This window comes from Petromyzon marinus, chromosome 41 (assembly GCF_048934315.1).
Source record: "Petromyzon marinus isolate PM22_M1 ecotype Great Lakes invasive population chromosome 41, UKy_Petmar_22M1.pri1.0, whole genome shotgun sequence".
Classification (NCBI taxonomy): domain Eukaryota; kingdom Metazoa; phylum Chordata; class Hyperoartia; order Petromyzontiformes; family Petromyzontidae; genus Petromyzon; species Petromyzon marinus.
Window position 1 is genome coordinate 10797776 of NC_133707.1, and position 22854 is coordinate 10820629.

General features: G+C 55.0%; 1 protein-coding gene across 1 annotated transcript in view; it reads left to right on the top strand.

The window, feature by feature from the left end:
* Positions 1-6703, top strand: part of LOC116951022 (uncharacterized) — an 18962-nt gene extending 12259 nt beyond the window's left edge. Inside the window, exon 10 of the mRNA XM_032969292.2 lies at positions 5947-6703. Within this exon, the coding sequence (XP_032825183.2) occupies positions 5947-6626 (680 nt within the window). The 3' untranslated portion in view covers positions 6627-6703. The remainder of the gene's footprint in view (positions 1-5946) is intronic.
* Positions 6704-22854: the final 16151 nt, after the last annotated feature.

A 22854-nucleotide genomic window follows, 5' to 3' on the forward strand; every position in this document is an offset into this window, starting at 1 on the left:
CACACCACACACCACCACACCTACACCACACACCCCTACACACACACACCTACACACACCACACCACACACCCACCACCCACACCAACACCCACACACCTACACACACACACCTACACACACACACCTACACACACACACCTACACACACACACCTACACACACACACCTACACACACACACCTACACACACACACCTACACACACACACCTCACACACACACACCCACACACACAACACACACACACACCTACACTACACACACACCTACACACACACACCTACACACACACACCTACACACACACACCTACACACACACACCTACACACACACACCTACACACACACACCTACACACACACACCTACACACACACACCTACACACACACACCTACACCACACACCTACACACACACACCTACACACACACACCTACACACACACACCTACACACACACACATACACACACACACCTACACACACACACCTACACACACACACCTACACACACACACCTACACACACACACCTACACACACACACTACACACACACACCTACACACACACACCTACACACACACACCTACACACACACACCTACACACACACACCTACACACACACACCTACACACACACACCTACACACACACACCTACACACACACACCTACACACACACACACCTACACACACCCACCTACACACAACACACCTACACACACACACCTACACACACACACCTACACACACACACCTACACACACACACCTACACACACACACTACACACACACACCTACACACACACACCTACACACACACACCTACACACACACACACCTACACACACACACCTACACACACACACCTACACACACACACCTACACACACACACACCTACACACACACACACCTACACACACACACCTACACACACACCACCTACACACACACACCTACACACACACACACTACACACACACACACCTACACACACACACCTACACACACACACCTACACACACACACCTACACACACACACCTACACACACACACCTACACACACACACCTACACACACACACCTACACACACACACCTACACACACACACCTACACACACACACCTACACACACACACCTACACACACACACCTACACACACACACCTACACACACACACCTACACACACACACCTACACACACACACCTACACACACACACCTACACACACACACCTACACACACACACCTACACACACACCTACACACACACCTACCTACAAACATCTACCTACAAACATCTACCTACAAACATCTACCTACAAACACACCTACCTACCTACACACAGACACATCTACCTACCTACACACACACACTTACATACATACACACACACCTACACACACATCTACCTACACACACATCTACCTACCTACACACACAAAGATAAAGATCCCCCGTATAGCCTTAACAGACTGTAGGGGCAAGTGCTGTTAGCGAGCACCTATGAAGGCCGGAACGGTACACGAGGGGGTGGGTGGCCAGCACCACGCCCGACCGCCTTTGTCTCCCCAGTGGCGATGTTTACTACACACAGCACCAGGTACTCATTTGAGGCTGAGTCGACCTAAGGGAGGCCCGGGACCGGTTCAGATAATCGTCACTGGTGTTGGCCGTGAGCGGGAATCGAACCCGGGTCGCCAGGTTCATAGCGCAGCGCGCTAACCGCTACACTACCGCTCCCACCTACACACACACACACTTACACACACATCTACCTACACACATCTACCTACCTACACACACACCTACACACACATCTACCTACACACACATCTACCTACCTACACACACACCTACACACACACACACACTTACACACACATCTACCTACACACATCTACCTACCTACACACACACACTTACACACACATCTACCTACACACATCTACCTACCTACACACACACCTACACACATCTACCTACACACACATCTACCTACCTACAACACACACCTACACACACACACACTTACACACACATCTACCTACACACATCTACCTACCTACACACACACCTACACACACATCTACCTACACACACATCTACCTACCTACACACACACCTACACACACACACCTAAACACACATCTACCTACACACACATCTACCTACCTACACACATACACCTACACACACACACCTATCTACACACACACACACATCTACCTACCTACACACACACACCTACACACACACCTACACACACATCTACCTACACACACAACAACCGCCATTCGCCACTAAGTGGCGGTGACGTCATCACGACGCTTGCCACGACGCTTGTGCCAGGTTACGTGCACCTTGAGGCCACGTGGAGTGTCGAACGCCCGCTGGCAGGTCACGGGGCAGGCCCAGGTGCCACGGGTCGACTGACTAAGATGACTGAGATGACTGGCTGATGCACCACCTGTGCCCCCTACTGTGCCAACTTGCTGTGCTTTAGCCACCTGGTGCTCTGCTCGTTGTTGTGAGCGTCGCTCCTCTGCCCTCCATCGTTGTTGGAGGGCGACTGCCTCCAACTGCCCAGTAGCGTCCTTCACGAGCCTCCTCCACAGAGGCCGATCTTAACACCGCTGGTACCAGTCATTGGCAAGTCTACTCAGCTCCACGTCCTCCTGTACCACATCACTCCATCTCTTCTCTAGCCCGTGCCGCGCCCACTTAGCTCCTTTGATCCGGCCGAACAAAAGCTGTTTAGGCATGCGGTGGCTGGGCATGCAGGCTACATGACCCAGCCTGCGCAGCCTTGCCTGCCGGAGGAGGTCACCGATGGGACTTTGTCCACATCTTTCAAGGATTTGTGAACTCCTCATACAATCCAGCCTGGTTAAACCCAGGATGGATCGTAGGCAGGCCAGCTTAAATGTTTCTAACAGGCGAAGATGTTCCATTAGGGGGGTCCACGTTTCGCAAGCGTAGAGAAGGGAGGTGAATGACCATGGCTGAGAAGACCTGAAGCTTCGTGGGGAGCGACAGACCAGGTAGCTTCCACACAGCGTTACGCAACCGATGAAAATATAATGCCGCTCGACTGATTCGGAGTGAGACCTCTGCTGTTAAACTGGAGCCGGTCATAAGCACACTGCCCAGATATGGGAACCTCTCCACTCTCTCCACAACTGCCCCATCACCAATTGGGAGTTGTGGGGGTGGAGTGTCCGATGGTACAAAATACCCTGGCAGGTGCTTAGTTTTGGTGGGGCTGGTGGTAAGGCCCCACCTCTTAGTAGCAATCTCCAGATTTAGCAGCAGCGCCTCCAACGTCTCATCTGATTGAGCAGCGATTACCAGATCATCGGCATACATAACATGGTTGAGCAAGAGGGAGCCATCCCTTGACCACACCCGGGCATCGATCAGCCTCCCATTGTATCTGTACCAGATGGAAATTCCTCCGGTACAGCTATTGAAGGCTTCACGAACTACGTGGTCGAAATAGATGTTAAGTAATGTGGGAGTCAGAGGACATCCCTGTCGCACCCCAAGGTGAACAGGGGAATAGCTCCGACTCCCGGCCACGTAGTTTTACCCGGGCCCGCTCACCATCATGAAGGTCCTTAATGATCGTGAGCAGAGGGTCAGGGACTCTGAAAGCACGATGAACTATCCAGAGCCCAGGCCTACTGATGGTATCATAGGCCTTGACCAGGTCAATAAAGCAGAGATGTAGGTGTTGTTGGAATTCCCTACACCTCTGCTGTAGCAGACAGACAGAAAATATGGCATCTGTGCAGGACCGCCCTTTCCTGAAACCGCATTGAGGATCCACAAGCCTCTCTTCAGCGTGCCTAGCAAGGCGATGTTGAATAATCCTTGCCAGGACCTTTCCCGGCACACTGAGGAGTGAAATGCCCCTGTAGTTGTTACAGTCTGTGCGGTCCCCCTTCTTAAAGAGGGTGACCACAAGGGCATCCTTACAATCCTGCAGAACCCCTCCAGTGGTCCAGATTGAAGTTATGATGCCATCTATGGCAGTCTGTGCACAAACGCTACCCGCCTTCAGCATTTTGCTTGGGAGGTCATCTCTGTCAGGTGCCTTTCCAGGTCTCAGACTCTGGATCACCTTTAGTACTTCGTCAACAGATGGCACCTCAGCCAGCCACTCACAGGGGGTGACTTCTTCCTCCAATATTTGAGGCCCCGCAGCTTCAGCAGGGTCATCCCCACTTTGTGCCACGATGTTTTCCATGTCTGAGGGATTCACCCTCCCCCAGGACTTCACAGAAATGCTCATCAAATCTACAAACCTGTTCCTGGAGATTGGATCACTGTGTTTTCACCTAATGATGGTAATAGGTGTGGCGCTGTAGGTTATTTTTTTGATGGAATTAAATAGGGATTTATGATCACGGGCCATTGAGGCAGACTCCATCTCCTCAGCAACCCACGGTTCGCAGAGCCTAACGGCTCTCCGAACCTCCGAGCGAAGGCTGCAGTAAGCCTCCTCATTCTCTGACGTGGGATGCTGTAGACGATTAGAGTGGGCCTGTCGCTTTTTCTCAGCCATCCTGAACACCTCCTCTATCAGCCAGGGTCACTGGGGAGTTCTGGACCGCGTACCCAAAGCAGCCATTGCAGCTGCCTGAGTCACAGTCCTAAACCTCGCCCATTTACCCTCGACATCTGGAGGAGTGGGGGACGATGCCAACCCCAGCCGCAAGTGATGATGAAATTCTCGCTTGCAGCTTTCATCAGCTAGCTGAGACCAGGCCACCTTAGGTTGGAATTGGGTCCTGGGTGTACACCCACCAACGGAGTGGAAGAATGGCAAGCGCATCTTACAGATGACAAGTCGATGGTCAGAGGGCAGATCAGTTCCACGGTAGGTCCTGGTGTCAAAGACATGGGCCCGCATCCGCTGTTCCATCACTATATAGTCCAGCAGATGTTCTTGCTTGGACCCGGCTTGCATCCATGATGTTGTGTGGATGCGCCGATGCCGGAACAGCGTGTTGGTAATTACAAGCCCATGGGCTGCACAAAATCTAGCATCCTCCTACCGTTGTTATTGAGCTGATCTGGCCCATGCCTTCCAATCACTCCAGACCAGGTGCCAGCATCATGACCAACTCGGGCATTGAAGTCACCCAACAAGATGACTATCCCGAGGGGCAACTTTAGCCAGCACCTGTGACAGGAGGTCATAGAAGGCATCCGACTCATCGGCCTTGCCTGCATCCCTCCACGGATGTTCGTCTTCGGTGGGGGCATAAGTAACCACGACCACCAACTCCTCGCCTCCGGTTGATGGGAAGGTGAGCCCAAAGTAGCCTGGGGCTAACAGCTTCCCACACCTCACTGCCACGCTTCCACGCCCCCTTCATTTTTTTGTTCAGAAGAAGAGCCACTCCCTGTTGTTTGGTAGTCTCCTGCCCTGAGTAGAGGACTGTCCACCCCTCATGGTGGCAGGAGTCAGAGCCGGTCCACCGGACCTCCTGAATGCCACAGAGATCCAGGCGGTACCAGTCCAGCTCCCGAAAGAGGAGTGGCAGCCTCTCCTCCGCAGTGAGCATTCGAACGTGGCCATCCAAAGTGGCTTTTTGTTGTTTCTGGAGGAGCCCCGAGGGTAAAGATTCAATTTCCTGGCTCCGTCAAATGGGGTTTGGACAGAAGACGTCATAGATGCCTGTTCCCCCGAGCCCCCCAGCACAAGCTTATTAGATATCTTTGTTACGTGGTTTTGTGGTCATTTATTGAAGGTGGACCACACACACATCTACCTACCCACACACACACCTGCCTACCGACGCACCTGCCTACCCACACCTACCCACACCTAGATGGAGATACGAACCCGCGCGTGGATGTCGCGCCTGTGCCGCGTGTCACCTGAACGAACCCGTGCTCCGGTCTCTCTCCCCTCCCCCCAAACAGCTCCGACTCCGGCTCCGTCGCGCGCGCCGATCACAGCGCGCATCTCACCTGCGTCGCCCCTCTTCGTGCCGCCGGGTGGCGACGCGACGCTGTGGTGCTCCGTCGACTCCTCCTCCTCCCTCTCCGAGGTGTCCGTCAGCTGGAGCGTCGCCGCCGCCGCCGCCTCCTCGTCGTGGACGCCGCTGCTGGGGCTGCGGTCCGACGGGGAGCCTTGGGTGCACGAGCGGGCACGGCGGCGCCACGCGCTCGGGCGGCTGTGCCCGGACGCGGCGCCCTGCGGCCCGGGCGGTCGCCTGCACCGCCTGGTGCTGCGCGCGTTCGGCGCGGGCGACCAGGGCCGCTACGCGTGCGAGGCGGCGCGGCGCGGGGCGCGGGACGCGGGCGGACGCCGGCTCGTGGCTCGCGACGAGGTCCTGGTGCTGCTGCTGCTGCTGGACGGCGAGTCACTACCACGCACCACAGGGCGGCCCGCACGCGGTTGGTGCGGCGGGCTTCTTGTGGCTAGCGGCGAACCGCTCGAATATCAGCGGCAGAGACCCGGTTACCGGTTTGCCCCGCGTGTAGCCATGTCTGGAAAGGGCGTTTGTACTTTTTTGATGAGGGCAAATGAATTGCGCGGCGACTTGTGCCGCCGTGCGGTTTGTACAATCTCGCAAACCAATCAGTACGTTTGTTCCTGACATCCCCCCCCCACACACACACACCTGCCTACCCACACACACCCAGACGGAGAAACGGAGCCGAGCCGAGCGCCGCCTCCGGGCCCCGGCTCCGCGCCCCCCCCCAGCGGCGGGGCCACGGGCGGCCCGCCCGCTGGGGGGGGGCGCGGCGGCGAGGCGCTGGGCCCGGAGGACGTGGGGGGGGGCGCCCTCACCGCCTCGCCGGGGGGCCGGAACGACCGGACCAGAGGGCAGGTGACGGAACCGCGACGAAGATTTCTCTCCCGCTCCCTCCCGCTCTCTCCCGCTCCCTCCCACTCTCTCCCACACACTCTCTCCCACTCTCTCTCCCACTCTCTCCCACACTCTCTCCCACACTCTCTCCCACTCTCTCCCACACCCTCCCACACACTCTCCCACTCTCCCGCTCTCTCCCACACTCTCTCCCACACTCTCTCCCACACTCTCTCCCACACTCCCTCCCGCACTCTCTCCCACTCTCTCCAACACTCTCGCACACACTCTCCCACTCTCTCCCACTCTCCCACACTCTCTCCCACACTCTCTCCCACACTCTCTCCCACTCTCTCCCACTCTCTCCCACACTCTCCCACTCTCCCGCACTCTCTCCCACACTCTCCCACACTCTCTCCCACACACTCTCCCACACTCTCTCCAACTCTCTCCCACACTCTCTCCCACTCTCTCCCACACTCTCCCGCTCTCTCCCACACTCTCTCCCACACTCTCTCCCACTCTCTCCCACACCCTCCCACACACTCTCCCACTCTCCCGCTCTCTCCCACACTCTCTCCCACACTCTCTCCCACACTCTCTCCCACACTCTCTCCCACACTCCCTCCCGCACTCTCTCCCACTCTCTCCAACACTCTCGCACACACTCTCCCACTCTCTCCCACTCTCCCACACTCTCTCCCACACTCTCTCCCACACTCTCTCCCACTCTCTCCCACTCTCTCCCACACTCTCCCACTCTCCCGCACTCTCTCCCACACTCTCCCACACTCTCTCCCACACACTCTCCCACACTCTCTCCCACTCTCTCCCACACTCTCTCCCACTCTCTCCCACACTCTCCCGCTCTCTCCCACACTCTCTCCCACACTCTCCCACACTCTCTCCCGCACTCTCTCCCACTCTCTCCACACTCTCCCACACACTCTCCCACTCTCTCCCACACTCTCTCCCACACTCTCTCCCACTCTCTCCTACTCTCTCCCACACTCTCCCACTCTCCCGCACTCTCTCCCACACTCTCCCACACTCTCTCCCACACACTCTCCCACACTCTCTCCCACACTCTCTCCCACACTCTCTCCCACTCTCTCCCACACTCTCCCACTCTCTCCCACACTCTCTCCCACTCTCTCCCACACTCTCTCCCACACTCTCCCACTCTCTCCCACACTCTCTCCCACTCTCTCTCCCACTCTCTCCCACACTCTCCCACACTCTCTCCCACTCTCTCACACACTCTCCCACACTCTCTCCCACTCTCTCTCCCACACTCTCCCACACTCTCTCCCACTCTCTCCCACACTCTCTCCCACTCTCTCCCACACCCTCCCACACACTCTCCCACTCTCCCGCTCTCTCCCACACTCTCTCCCACACTCTCTCCCACACTCTCTCCCACACTCTCCCACTCTCTCCCACACTCTCCCACTCTCTCCCACTCTCCCACACTCTCTCCCGCACTCTCTCCCACACTCTCTCCCACTCTCTCCCACTCTCTCCCACACTCTCCCACTCTCCCGCACTCTCTCCCACTCTCTCCCACTCTCTTCCCACACTCTCTCCCACTCTCTCCCACACCCTCCCACACACTCTCCCACTCTCTCCCACTCTCCCGCTCTCTCCCACACTCTCTCCCACACTCTCTCCCACACTCTCTCCCACACTCTCTCCCACTCTCTCCCACACTCTCTCCCACACTCTCCCACTCTCTCCCACACTCTCTCCCACTCTCTCTCCCACTCTCTCCCACACTCTCCCACACTCTCTCCCACTCTCTCCCACACTCTCTCTCACTCTCTCACACTCTCTCCCACTCTCTCTCCCACACTCTCCCACACTCTCTCCCACTCTCTCCCACACTCTCTCCCACTCTCTCCCACTCTCTCCCACTCTCTCACACTCTCTCCCACTCTCTCCCGCACTCTCTCCCACACTCTCTCCCACTCTATCCCACACTCTCCCACTCTCTCCCACTCTCCCGCACTCTCTCCCACACTCTCCCACACTCTCCCACTCTCTCCCACACTCTCTCCCACACTCTCTCCCACACTCTCCCACACTCTCCCACACTCTCCCACTCTCCCGCACTCTCTCCCACACTCTCCCACACTCTCTCCCACACACTCTCCCACTCTCTCCCACACACTCTCCCACACTCTCTCCCACACTCTCTCGTTCTCTCCCACTCTCTCCCACACTCTCTCCCACACTCTCTCCCACACTCTCTCACTCTCTCCCACACTCTCCCACACTCTCTCCCACACTCTCTCCCACACTCTCTCCCACACTCTCTCCCACTCTCTCTCCCACTCTCTCCCGCTCTCTCCCACACTCTCCCACTCTCTCCCGCTCTCTCTGTTTTTTTACGATCAGAGTAAACAAGATGCTCGGTGTAGTCGGCACTTTGCTCTGTTCATCAATTCGTTTATTAGTTTGTTTTATGCTTTGCTTTGAAAGACCCAACAAAATATTTTTTTATTTTTTTCTGCTCTCCTTACCCCTTCCCTCTCTCTCTCTCTCTACCCCACTCTCTATCTGCCCCCTCTCTATCTGCCCCCTCTCTTCCTACTCCATTTGGCTCTCTCTCGCTCACTCTCTAGCTCTCTCTTTTTTTCACTCTCTCCCACTCTCTCTCCCTCGCTCTCCCACTCTCCCACACTCTCCCACTCCCTTCCACTCTCTCCCACGCTCTCTCCCTCACACTCTCTCCCACAAACTCTCTCCCACACTCTCTCCCACACTCTCTCTCCCGCACTCTCTCCCACTCTCTCCCCCTCTCTCTCCCACGCTCTCTCCCACGCTCTCTCCCACACTCCCTCCCACACTCTCTCCCACGCTCTCTCCCACACTCCCTCCCACACTCTCTCCCACACTCTCTCCCACACTCTGTCCCCCTCTCTCTCCCCACCGCACAGAGACGCAGCCAGGTGGACCCCTCAGCCCTGCCGCCGTGGGGTCCCTGGTGGGGGTCTTCGGGTGTCTCTTGGTCGTGGCCGTCTTTGTTTCCCTGTGCTGCCTGCGGCGAAGATATTGGCCGACTCCCTCACATGCCGGTGTGTGTGTGGTGTGTGTGGTGTGTGTGGTGTGTAGTGTGTGTGTGTGGTGTGTGGTGTGTGTGTGGTGTGTGTGTGGTGTGTGTGTGTGGTGTGTAGTGTGTGGTGTGTGTGTGGTGTGTGTGTGTGGTGTGTGGTGTGTGTGTAGTGTGTGTGTGGTGTGTGTGTGTGTGTGGTGTGTGTGTGTGGTGTGTGTGTGGTGTGTGGTGTGTGTGTGGTGTGTGTGTGTGGTGTGTGTGTGTGGTGTGTGTGGTGTGTGGTGTGTGTGTGGTGTGTGTGTGGTGTGTGTGTATGGTGTGTGTGGTGTGTGTGTGTGGTGTGTGTGGTGTCTGTGTGGTGTGTGTGTGGTGTGTGTGTGGTGTGTGTGTGTGGTGTGTGTGTAGTGTGGTGTGTGTAGTGTGTGTGGTGTGTGGTGTGTGTGTGTGGTGTGTGGTGTGTGTGTAGTATGGTGTGTGTGTGGTGTGTGTGTAGTATGGTGTGTGTGGTGTGTGTGTGTATTATGGTGTGTGTGTGTGTGGTGTGTGTGTGGTGTGTGTGTGTGGTGTGTGTGGTGTGTGTGTGGTGTGTGTGTGGTGTGTGTGTGGTGTGTGTGTGTGTGGTGTGTGTAGTATGGTGTCTGTGTGGTGTGTGTGTGTGGTGTGTGTGTGGTGTGTGTGTGTAATGGTGGGGAGAGGTAGTGTCGTGGTTATCTCACTGCGCTTGGAACCCGGCGACCGTGATTGATTTCCGCTCACAGCCGACATCAGTGACAAATATCTAAACCGGTCGTGGGCTTCCCCTAGGTTGACGCGGCCTCAACGTAATACCTCATGCAGTGTGTAACGACCAGAATTTGGGGAGACAAAGGCGGTCAGCGACTCAATCGGGGGATGGCAACCAAACACGCCGCCGAAAGTGTTGCTCGATACTCGGGAGTTAAAACACCACCAACAACAACAAACAACAACAACAATAACAAACAACAACAACAATAACAACCAGCGACACACGTGTCCGGCTGGGGACGGGTGAACCCCGTGGGCTCAAACGCGCGGCGGCCTTCGTCTCTCCCGTGTGTGGCTGCAGGCGCGCCAGGTGGCATGGCCCTGGCCACCGTCAGCTGAGCTGCGACACAAAACCCACACACACAGAACCCACACACAGAACCCACACACAGAGCCCACACACACAGAACCCACACACAGAACCCACACACACAGAACTCACACACACAGAACCCACACACACAGAACCCACACACACAGAACCCACACACACAGAACCCACACACACAGAACCCACACACACAGAACCCACACACACAGAACCCACACACACAGAACCCACACACACAGAACTCACACACAGAGAACCCACACACAGAACCCACACACACAGAACCCACACACAGAACCCACACACACAGAACCCACACACACAGAACCCACACACAGAACCCACACACACAGAACCCACACACACAGAACCCACACACACAGAACCCACACACACAGAACCCACACACACAGAACCCACACACACAGAACCCACACACACAGAACCCACACACACAGAACCCACACACACAGAACCCACACACACAGAACCCACACACACAGAACTCACACACAGAGAACCCACACACAGAACCCACACACACAGAACCCACACACAGAACCCACACACACAGAACCCACACACAGAACCCACACACACAGAACCCACACACACAGAACCCACACACAGAACCCACACACACAGAACCCACACACAGAACCCACACACACAGAACCCACACACACAGAACCCACACACACAGAACCCACACACACAGAACACACACACACAGAACCCACACACAGAACCCACACACAGAACCCACACACAGAACACACACACACAGAACCCACACACAGAACCCACACACACAGAACCCACACACAGAGAACCCACACACACAGAACCCACACACACAGAACCCACACACACAGAACCCACACACAGAACCCACACACACAGAACACACACACAGAACCCACACACACAGAACCCACACACACAGAACCCACACACACAGAACCCACACACACAGAACCCACACACAGAACCCACACACACAGAACACACACACAGAACCCACACACACAGAACCCACACACACAGAACCCACACACACAGAACCCACACACACAGAACCCACACACACAAAACCCACACACACAGAACCCACACACACAGAACCCACACACACAGAACCCACACACACAGAACCCACACACACACAGAACCCACACACACAGAACCCACACACACAGAACCCACACACACAGAACTCACACACAGAGAACCCACACACAGAACACACACACACAGAACCCACACACACAGAACCCACACACACAGAACCCACACACACAGAACCCACACACACAGAACCCACACACACACAGAACCCACACACACAGAACCCACACACACAGAACCCACACACACAGAACCCACACACACAGAACCCACACACACAGAACCCACACACACAGAACCCACACACAGAACCCACACACAGAACCCACACACACAGAACCCACACACACAGAACCCACACACACAGAACCCACACACAGAACCCACACACACAGAACCCACACACAGAACCCACACACACAAAACCCACACACAGAACCCACACACACAGAACCCACACACAGAACCCACACACACAGAACCCACACACACAGAACCCACACACACATAACCCACACACACAGAACCCACACACACAGAACCCACACACAGAACCCACACACACAGAACCCACACACACAGAACCCACACACACAGAACCCACACACAGAGAACCCACACACAGAACACACACACACAGAACCCACACACACAGAACCCACACACACAGAACCCACACACAGAACCCACACACACAGAACCCACACACAGAACCCACACACACAAAACCCACACACAGAACCCACACACACAGAACCCACACACAGAACCCACACACACAGAACCCACACACACAGAACCCACACACACATAACCCACACACACAGAACCCACACACACAGAACCCACACACAGAACCCACACACACAGAACCCACACACACAGAACCCACACACACAGAACCCACACACAGAGAACCCACACACAGAACACACACACACAGAACCCACACACACAGAACCCACACACACAGAACCCACACACAGAACCCACACACACAGAACCCACACACACAGAACCCACACACACATAACCCACACACACAGAACCCACACACACAGAACCCACACACAGAACCCACACACACAGAACCCACACACACAGAACCCACACACACAGAACCCACACACAGAACCCACACACACAGAACCCACACACAGAACCCACACACACAGAACCCACACACACAGAACCCACACACACAGAACCCACACACAGAACCCACACACACAAACCCACACACAGAACCCACAGACACAGAACCCACACACACAGAACCCACACACACAGAACCCACACACAGAACCCACACACAGAACCCACACACACAGAACCCACACACAGAACCCACACACACAGAACCCACACACAGAACCCACACACAGAACCCACACACACAGAACCCACACACACAGAACACACACACACAGAACCCACACACAGAACCCACACACAGAGAACCCACACACAGAACACACACACACAGAACCCACACACACAGAACCCACACACACAGAACCCACACACAGAACCCACACACACAGAACCCACACACACAGAACCCACACACAGAACCCACACACAGAACCCACACACACAGAACCCACACACACAGAACCCACACACACAGAACCCACACACAGAACCCACACACACAGAACCCACACACAGAACCCACACACACAAAACCCACACACAGAACCCACACACACAGAACCCACACACAGAACCCACACACACAGAACCCACACACACAGAACCCACACACACATAACCCACACACACAGAACCCACACACACAGAACCCACACACAGAACCCACACACACAGAACACACACACACAGAACCCACACACACAGAACTCACACACAGAACCCACACACACAGAACCCACACACAGAACCCACACACACAGAACCCACACACACAGAACCCACACACACAGAACCCACACACACAGAACCCACACACAGAACCCACACACACAGAACCCACACACAGAACCCACAGACACAGAACCCACACACACAGAACCCACACACACAGAACCCACACACAGAACCCACACACAGAACCCACACACACAGAACCCACACACAGAACCCACACACACAGAACCCACACACAGAACCCACACACAGAACCCACACACACAGAACCCACACACACAGAACACACACACACAGAACCCACACACAGAACCCACACACAGAACCCACACACACAGAACCCACACACAGAGCCCACACACAGAACCCACACACACAGAATCCACATACAGAACCCACACACACAGAACCCACACACAGAACCCACACACAGAACCCACACACACAGAACCCACACACAGAACCCACACACACAGAACCCACACAAAGAACCCACACACACAGAACCCACACACAGAACCCACACACACAGAACCCACACACAGAGACCCACACACACAGAACCCACACACAGAACCCACACACACAGAACCCACACACAGAACCCACACACACAGAACCCACACACAGAACCCACACACATAACCCACACACACAGAACCCACACACAGAGAACCCACACACACAGAACCCACACACACAGAACCCACACACACAGAACCCACACACACAGAACCCACACACACAGAACCCACACACAGAACCCACACACAGAACCCACACACAGAACCCCCACACAGAACCCACACACAGAACCCACACACAGAACCCACACACAGAACCAACACACAGAACCCACACACAGAACCCACACACACAGAACCCACACACACAGAACCCACACACAGAACCCACACACACAGAACCCACACACAGAACCCACACACAGAACCCACACACAGAACCCACACACACAGAACCCACACACACAGAACCCACACACAGAACCCACACACAGAACCAACACACAGAACCCACACACACAGAACCCACACACACAGAACCCACACACAGAACCCACACACACAGAACCCACACACAGAACCCACACACAGAACCCACACACAGAACCCACACACAGAACCCACACACAGAACCCACACACAGAACCCACACACACAGAACCCACACACAGAACCCACACACAGAACCCACACACAGAACCCACACACAGAACCCACACACAGAACCGACACACAGAACTCACACACAGAACCCACACACAGAACCCACACACAGAACTCACACACAGAACCCACACACAGAACCCACACACAGAACCCACACACAGAACCCACACACACAGAACCCACACACACAGAACCCACACACACAGAACCCACACACAGAGACCCGCACACACAGAACCAACACACAGAACCCACACACAGAACCCACACACACAGAACCCACACACACAGAACCCACACACAGAACCCACACACAGAACCCACACACAGAACCCACACACAGAACCCATACACAGAACCCACACACAGAACCCACACACACAGAACCCACACACAGAACCCACACACAGAACCCACATACAGAACCCACACACAGAACCCACACACAGAACCCACACACAGAACTCACACACAGAACCCACACACAGAACCCACACACAGAACTCACCCACAGAACCCACACACAGAACCCACACACAGAACCCACACACAGAACCCACACACAGAACCCACACACACAGAACCCACACACACAGAACCCACACACAGAACCCACACACACAGAACCCACACACACAGAACCCACACACACAGAACCCACACACACAGAACCCACACACACAGAACCCACACACACAGAACCCACACACAGAACCCACACACAGAACCCACACACAGAACCCACACACACAGAACCCACACACAGAACCCACACACAGAACCCACACACAGAACCCACACACAGAACCCACACACAGAACCGACACACAGAACTCACACACAGAACCCACACACAGAACCCACACACAGAACTCACACACAGAACCCACACACAGAACCCACACACAGAACCCACACACAGAACCCACACACACAGAACCCACACACACAGAACCCACACACACAGAACCCACACACAGAGACCCGCACACACAGAACCAACACACAGAACCCACACACAGAACCCACACACACAGAACCCACACACACAGAACCCACACACAGAACCCACACACAGAACCCACACACAGAACCCACACACAGAACCCATACACAGAACCCACACACAGAACCCACACACACAGAACCCACACACAGAACCCACACACAGAACCCACATACAGAACCCACACACAGAACCCACACACAGAACCCACACACAGAACTCACACACAGAACCCACACACAGAACCCACACACAGAACTCACCCACAGAACCCACACACAGAACCCACACACAGAACCCACACACAGAACCCACACACAGAACCCACACACACAGAACCCACACACACAGAACCCACACACAGAACCCACACACACAGAACCCACACACACAGAACCCACACACACAGAACCCACACACACAGAACCCACACACACAGAACCCACACACACAGAACCCACACACACAGAACCCACACACAGAACCCACACACACAGAACCCACACACAGAACCCACACACACAGAACCCACACACAGAACCCACACACATAACCCACACACACAGAACCCACACACAGAGAACCCACACACACAGAACCCACACACACAGAACCCACACACACAGAACCCACACACACAGAACCCACACACACAGAACCCACACACAGAACCCACACACAGAACCCACACACAGAACCCCCACACAGAACCCACACACAGAACCCACACACAGAACCCACACACAGAACCAACACACAGAACCCACACACAGAACCCACACACACAGAACCCACACACACAGAACCCACACACAGAACCCACACACACAGAACCCACACACAGAACCCACACACAGAACCCACACACAGAACCCACACACACAGAACCCACACACACAGAACCCACACACAGAACCCACACACAGAACCAACACACAGAACCCACACACACAGAACCCACACACACAGAACCCACACACAGAACCCACACACACAGAACCCACACACAGAACCCACACACAGAACCCACACACAGAACCCACACACAGAACCCACACACAGAACCCACACACAGAACCCACACACACAGAACCCACACACAGAACCCACACACAGAACCCACACACAGAACCCACACACAGAACCCACACACAGAACCGACACACAGAACTCACACACAGAACCCACACACAGAACCCACACACAGAACTCACACACAGAACCCACACACAGAACCCACACACAGAACCCACACACAGAACCCACACACACAGAACCCACACACACAGAACCCACACACACAGAACCCACACACAGAGACCCGCACACACAGAACCAACACACAGAACCCACACACAGAACCCACACACACAGAACCCACACACACAGAACCCACACACAGAACCCACACACAGAACCCACACACAGAACCCACACACAGAACCCATACACAGAACCCACACACAGAACCCACACACACAGAACCCACACACAGAACCCACACACAGAACCCACATACAGAACCCACACACAGAACCCACACACAGAACCCACACACAGAACTCACACACAGAACCCACACACAGAACCCACACACAGAACTCACCCACAGAACCCACACACAGAACCCACACACAGAACCCACACACAGAACCCACACACAGAACCCACACACACAGAACCCACACACACAGAACCCACACACAGAACCCACACACACAGAACCCACACACACAGAACCCACACACACAGAACCCACACACACAGAACCCACACACACAGAACCCACACACACAGAACCCACACACAGAACCCACACACAGAACCCACACACAGAACCCACACACACAGAACCCACACACAGAACCCACACACAGAACCCACACACAGAACCCACACACAGAACCCACACACAGAACCGACACACAGAACTCACACACAGAACCCACACACAGAACCCACACACAGAACTCACACACAGAACCCACACACAGAACCCACACACAGAACCCACACACAGAACCCACACACACAGAACCCACACACACAGAACCCACACACACAGAACCCACACACAGAGACCCGCACACACAGAACCAACACACAGAACCCACACACAGAACCCACACACACAGAACCCACACACACAGAACCCACACACAGAACCCACACACAGAACCCACACACAGAACCCACACACAGAACCCATACACAGAACCCACACACAGAACCCACACACACAGAACCCACACACAGAACCCACACACAGAACCCACATACAGAACCCACACACAGAACCCACACACAGAACCCACACACAGAACTCACACACAGAACCCACACACAGAACCCACACACAGAACTCACCCACAGAACCCACACACAGAACCCACACACAGAACCCACACACAGAACCCACACACAGAACCCACACACACAGAACCCACACACACAGAACCCACACACAGAACCCACACACACAGAACCCACACACACAGAACCCACACACACAGAACCCACACACACAGAACCCACACACACAGAACCCACACACACAGAACCCACACACACAGAACCCACACACAGAACCCACACACAGAGCCCCGGGCTCCACTGCTGCTGCGCTGGAGACGCCATGGGAACCCCCCCACCACCACCCCCACCACCCCCCCCCACCACCATACCCCCCCACCACCACCCCCACCACCACCCCCCCCCCCACCACCACCACCCCCCCACCACCACCACCATACCCCCCCCCACCACCATCCCCACCCCCCCCAACACCACCACTCCCCCCCACCCCCACCACCACCCCCACCACCACCACCCCCACCACCACCCCCCCCACCACCACCACCCCCCCACCACCACCACCCCCCCCACCACCACCACCCCCACCACCATACCCCCCCACCACCACCACCCCCCCCACCACCACCACCCCCCCACCACCACCACCACCATACCCCCCACCACCATACCCCCCCACCACCACCACCACCCCCAACACCACCACCCCCCCACCACCACCCCCCCACCACCACCCCCCATACTTCGCGCTGCCCATTGTGAAGCAGGCAGCGCGAAGTATTTTACGCTCGTTGGACCCGCAGTGTTAACCGGGGCGGCCTGCGGGGTTTGAACCGCAAACCTCTGCAACGATCAGCGAAGGCCGGCCCGTGAGACCGCCCTGCGCTCACCACGAGTGTGCCCACCAGCATCACGTCGGGTCTCGAATACTTTGGTGAAGTTCCACGTTCCTCTGGCAGGGGCGGTTTTGTCGTTATGATGCTAAATCGTAGATTTACCACAGTGTGGTGCTGCTTTATTTACCACGCAAGGATGGCGATGATGATGGTTGTGATGGTGAGGGTGTTGGTGGTGGTTGTGATGATGATGGTTGTGATGGCTGTGATGGTGTTGGTGGTGGTTGTGATGATGATTGTGATAGCTGTGATGGCGAGGGTGTTGATTGTGATGATGGTGAGGGTGTTGATGGTGGTTGTGATGATGATGGCTGTGATGGTGAGGGTATTGGTGGTGATTGTGATGATGATGGCTGTGGTGGCTGTGGTGGTGATTGTGATGATGATGGCTGTGATGGTGAGGGTGTTGGTGGTGGTTGTGATGGCTGTGATGGTGTTGGTGGTGGTTGTGATGATGATTGTGATAGCTGTGATGGTGAGGGTGTTGGTGGTGGTTGTGATGATGGTGAGGGTGTTGATGGTGGTTGTGATGATGATGGCTGTGATGGTGAGATCGTTGGTGGTGATTGTGATGATGATTGCTGTGATGACGAGGGTGTTAGTTGTGGTTGTGATGGCTGTGATGATGAGGGTGTTGGTGGTGATTGTGATGATGGCTGTGATGGCTGTGGTGGTGGTGATTGTGATGATGATGGCTGTGATGGTGAGGGTGTTGGTGGTGATTGTGATGATGATGGCTGTGATGGTGAGGGTGTTGGTGGTGATTGTGATGATAATAGCTGTAATGGCTGTGGTGGTGGTGATTTTGATGATGATGGCTGTGATGGCGAGGGTGTTGGTGGTGATTGTGATGATGATGCCTGTGATGGTGAGGGTGTTGGTGGTGGTTGTGATGATGATGGCTGTGATGGTGAGGGTGTTGGTGGTGATTGTGATGATGATGGCTGTGATGGCTGTGGTGGTGGTGATTGTGATGATGATGGCTGTGATGGTGAGTGTGTTGGCGGTGATTGTGATGATGATGGCAGTGATGACTGTGGTGGTGGTGATGGTGATAATGATGGCTGTAATGGTGAGGGTGTTGGTGGTGATTGTGAGGATGATGGCTGTGATGGTGAGGGTGTTGGTGGTGATTGTGATGATGATGGCTGTGGTGGCGGTGGCGGTGGCCATGGTGATTGTGATGATGATGGCAGTGATGACTGTGGGGGTGGTGATGGTGATGATGATGGCTGTAATAGTGAGGGTGTTGGTGGTGATTGTGATAATGATGGCTGTGATGGTGAGGGTGTTGGTGGTGATTGTGATGATGATGGCAGTGATGGTTGTGGTGGTGATGGTGATGATGATGGCTGTAATAGTGAGGGTGTTGGTGGTGATTGTGAGGATGATGGCTGTGATGGTGAGGGTGTTGGTGGTGATTGTGATGATGATGGCTGTGGTGGCGGTGGCCGTGGTGATTGTGATGATGATGGCTGTGATGACTGTGGTGGTGGTGATTGTGATGATGATGATGGCTGTGATGACTGTGGTGGTGGTGATTGTGATGATGATGGCTGTGATGACTGTGGTGGTGGTGATTGTGATGATGATGGCTGTGATGACTGTGGTGGTGGTGGTGATTGTGATGATGATGGCTGTGATGACTGTGGTGGTGGTGATTGTGATGATGATGGCTGTGATGACTGTGGTGGTGATTATGTAATTCACGCTGGGCACCCATCCAAGCATTACACAGGGGCCCCGCACCCTCCTGCCATACCCGCGACATTCCGAATCTGGGGTTATTTTTTCTTGTTGCATTCCAGCAAAATGTAGAACCGAACAGAACAAACCCGGTTTAGAACCCTGGTTGCCGAATTTGCCGCACCTACAGATATCTATCGCAATAAAGCCCGTCAGAACGCCCCTGCCTTGTGCGTGCAATGTGTTCGTTGAACTTCTTTCGCACCGCCGTCACGTGGCCCACCGCGCTTCGCATCGGAGGTGCAGCGTGCCGGGGCTGTCGCCGGATCCACGCCACCTCCCCGGCTCGCGCTCGTGTAAACAACGACGCGAGTTGCTTACCGAGTTGCAATCGGCAATGAACGGTAACACCGACATCGCCTACCCGGTTCGCGACTCGTGAAGCCGGCGCGTGATTTTCAAAACGGTTACCGGTTACCGTTTGGCAACCCTCGTCAATGCACAAAAGATCAAGCTCCCCCCTGGCACCGCCCCCGCCGCGTCGAACCTTCGCAGACTGTTGGGGCAAGTGCGCTCTCGGCGAGCAGCCTCTGAAGGTAAACTCCGCACATGCTCGAGTGCGATGCGAGCTCGAAACCATCCCCGGCCGCCTTTGTTCTCCCGAGTGTCAAAGGTCGCACCGCATCGGTTTAGAGTCAATTATCGGAGGCGCGAAGGAGGCGCTGCTCATCGACGTGGGGAAGCCTTCGTCCAGCGGTGGATTGATCATTGCTGCTGCTGCCGATGATGATGATGGTGGTGGTGATGGTGGTGGTGGTGATGGTGGTGGTGGTGATGGTGGTGGTGATGGTGGTGGTGATGGTGGTGGTGATGGTGGTGATGGTGGTGATGGTGGTGGTGATGGTGGAGGCGGCGGTGGTGATGGTGGTGATGGTGGTGGTGGTGATGATGATGGTGATGGTGGTGGTGATGGTGGTGATGGTGGTGGTGATGGTGGTGGTGATGGTGGTGGTGATGGTGGTGGTGATGGTGGTGATGGTGGTGATGGTGGTGGTGATGGTGGAGGCGGCGGTGGTGATGGTGGTGATGGTGGTGGTGGTGATGATGATGGTGATGGTGGTGGTGATGGTGGTGATGGTGGTGGTGATGGTGGTGGTGATGGTGGTGGTGATGGTGGTGGTGATGGTGGTGGTGGTGGTGATGGTGGAGGCGGCGGTGGTGGTTTCATGCAGGGCCGGATCAAGGCGTGGGGGCTTTAGTGGCTGCAGCCCAGGGGCCTCCGCCAGCTGGAGGGCCTCCAGAGATGAAGTGAAAAGTTATTTCACTTGTGAATGCTGAATTGCATTTGTTGTTAGCCTTGTAAAAATAAATTTTATTTTTCTTCAACTTGCTTTCCTTTTAAAAATATCAGTGGGGGGAGGGGGGGGCTCACAGTGACCTGTAGCCCAGGGGCTACAGGTACTGGGAACCTTTTTTCTGCCAAGGGCCATTTGGATATTTATATAACATCATTCGCGGGCCATACAAAATTATCAGCTTAAAAATTAGCCTGTTATATTTGGTCAAACAGTTAATTAACTCACCCCTAATGTGATGGCTGGAACTGCCAATTGATTTCGCGAGCCTTATACGGCCCTATCCCATAGCCCTATCCCATAGCCCTATCCCATAGTCCTATCCCATAGTCCTAGCCCATAGCCCTATCCCATACCTTATCCCATAGTCCTATCCCAT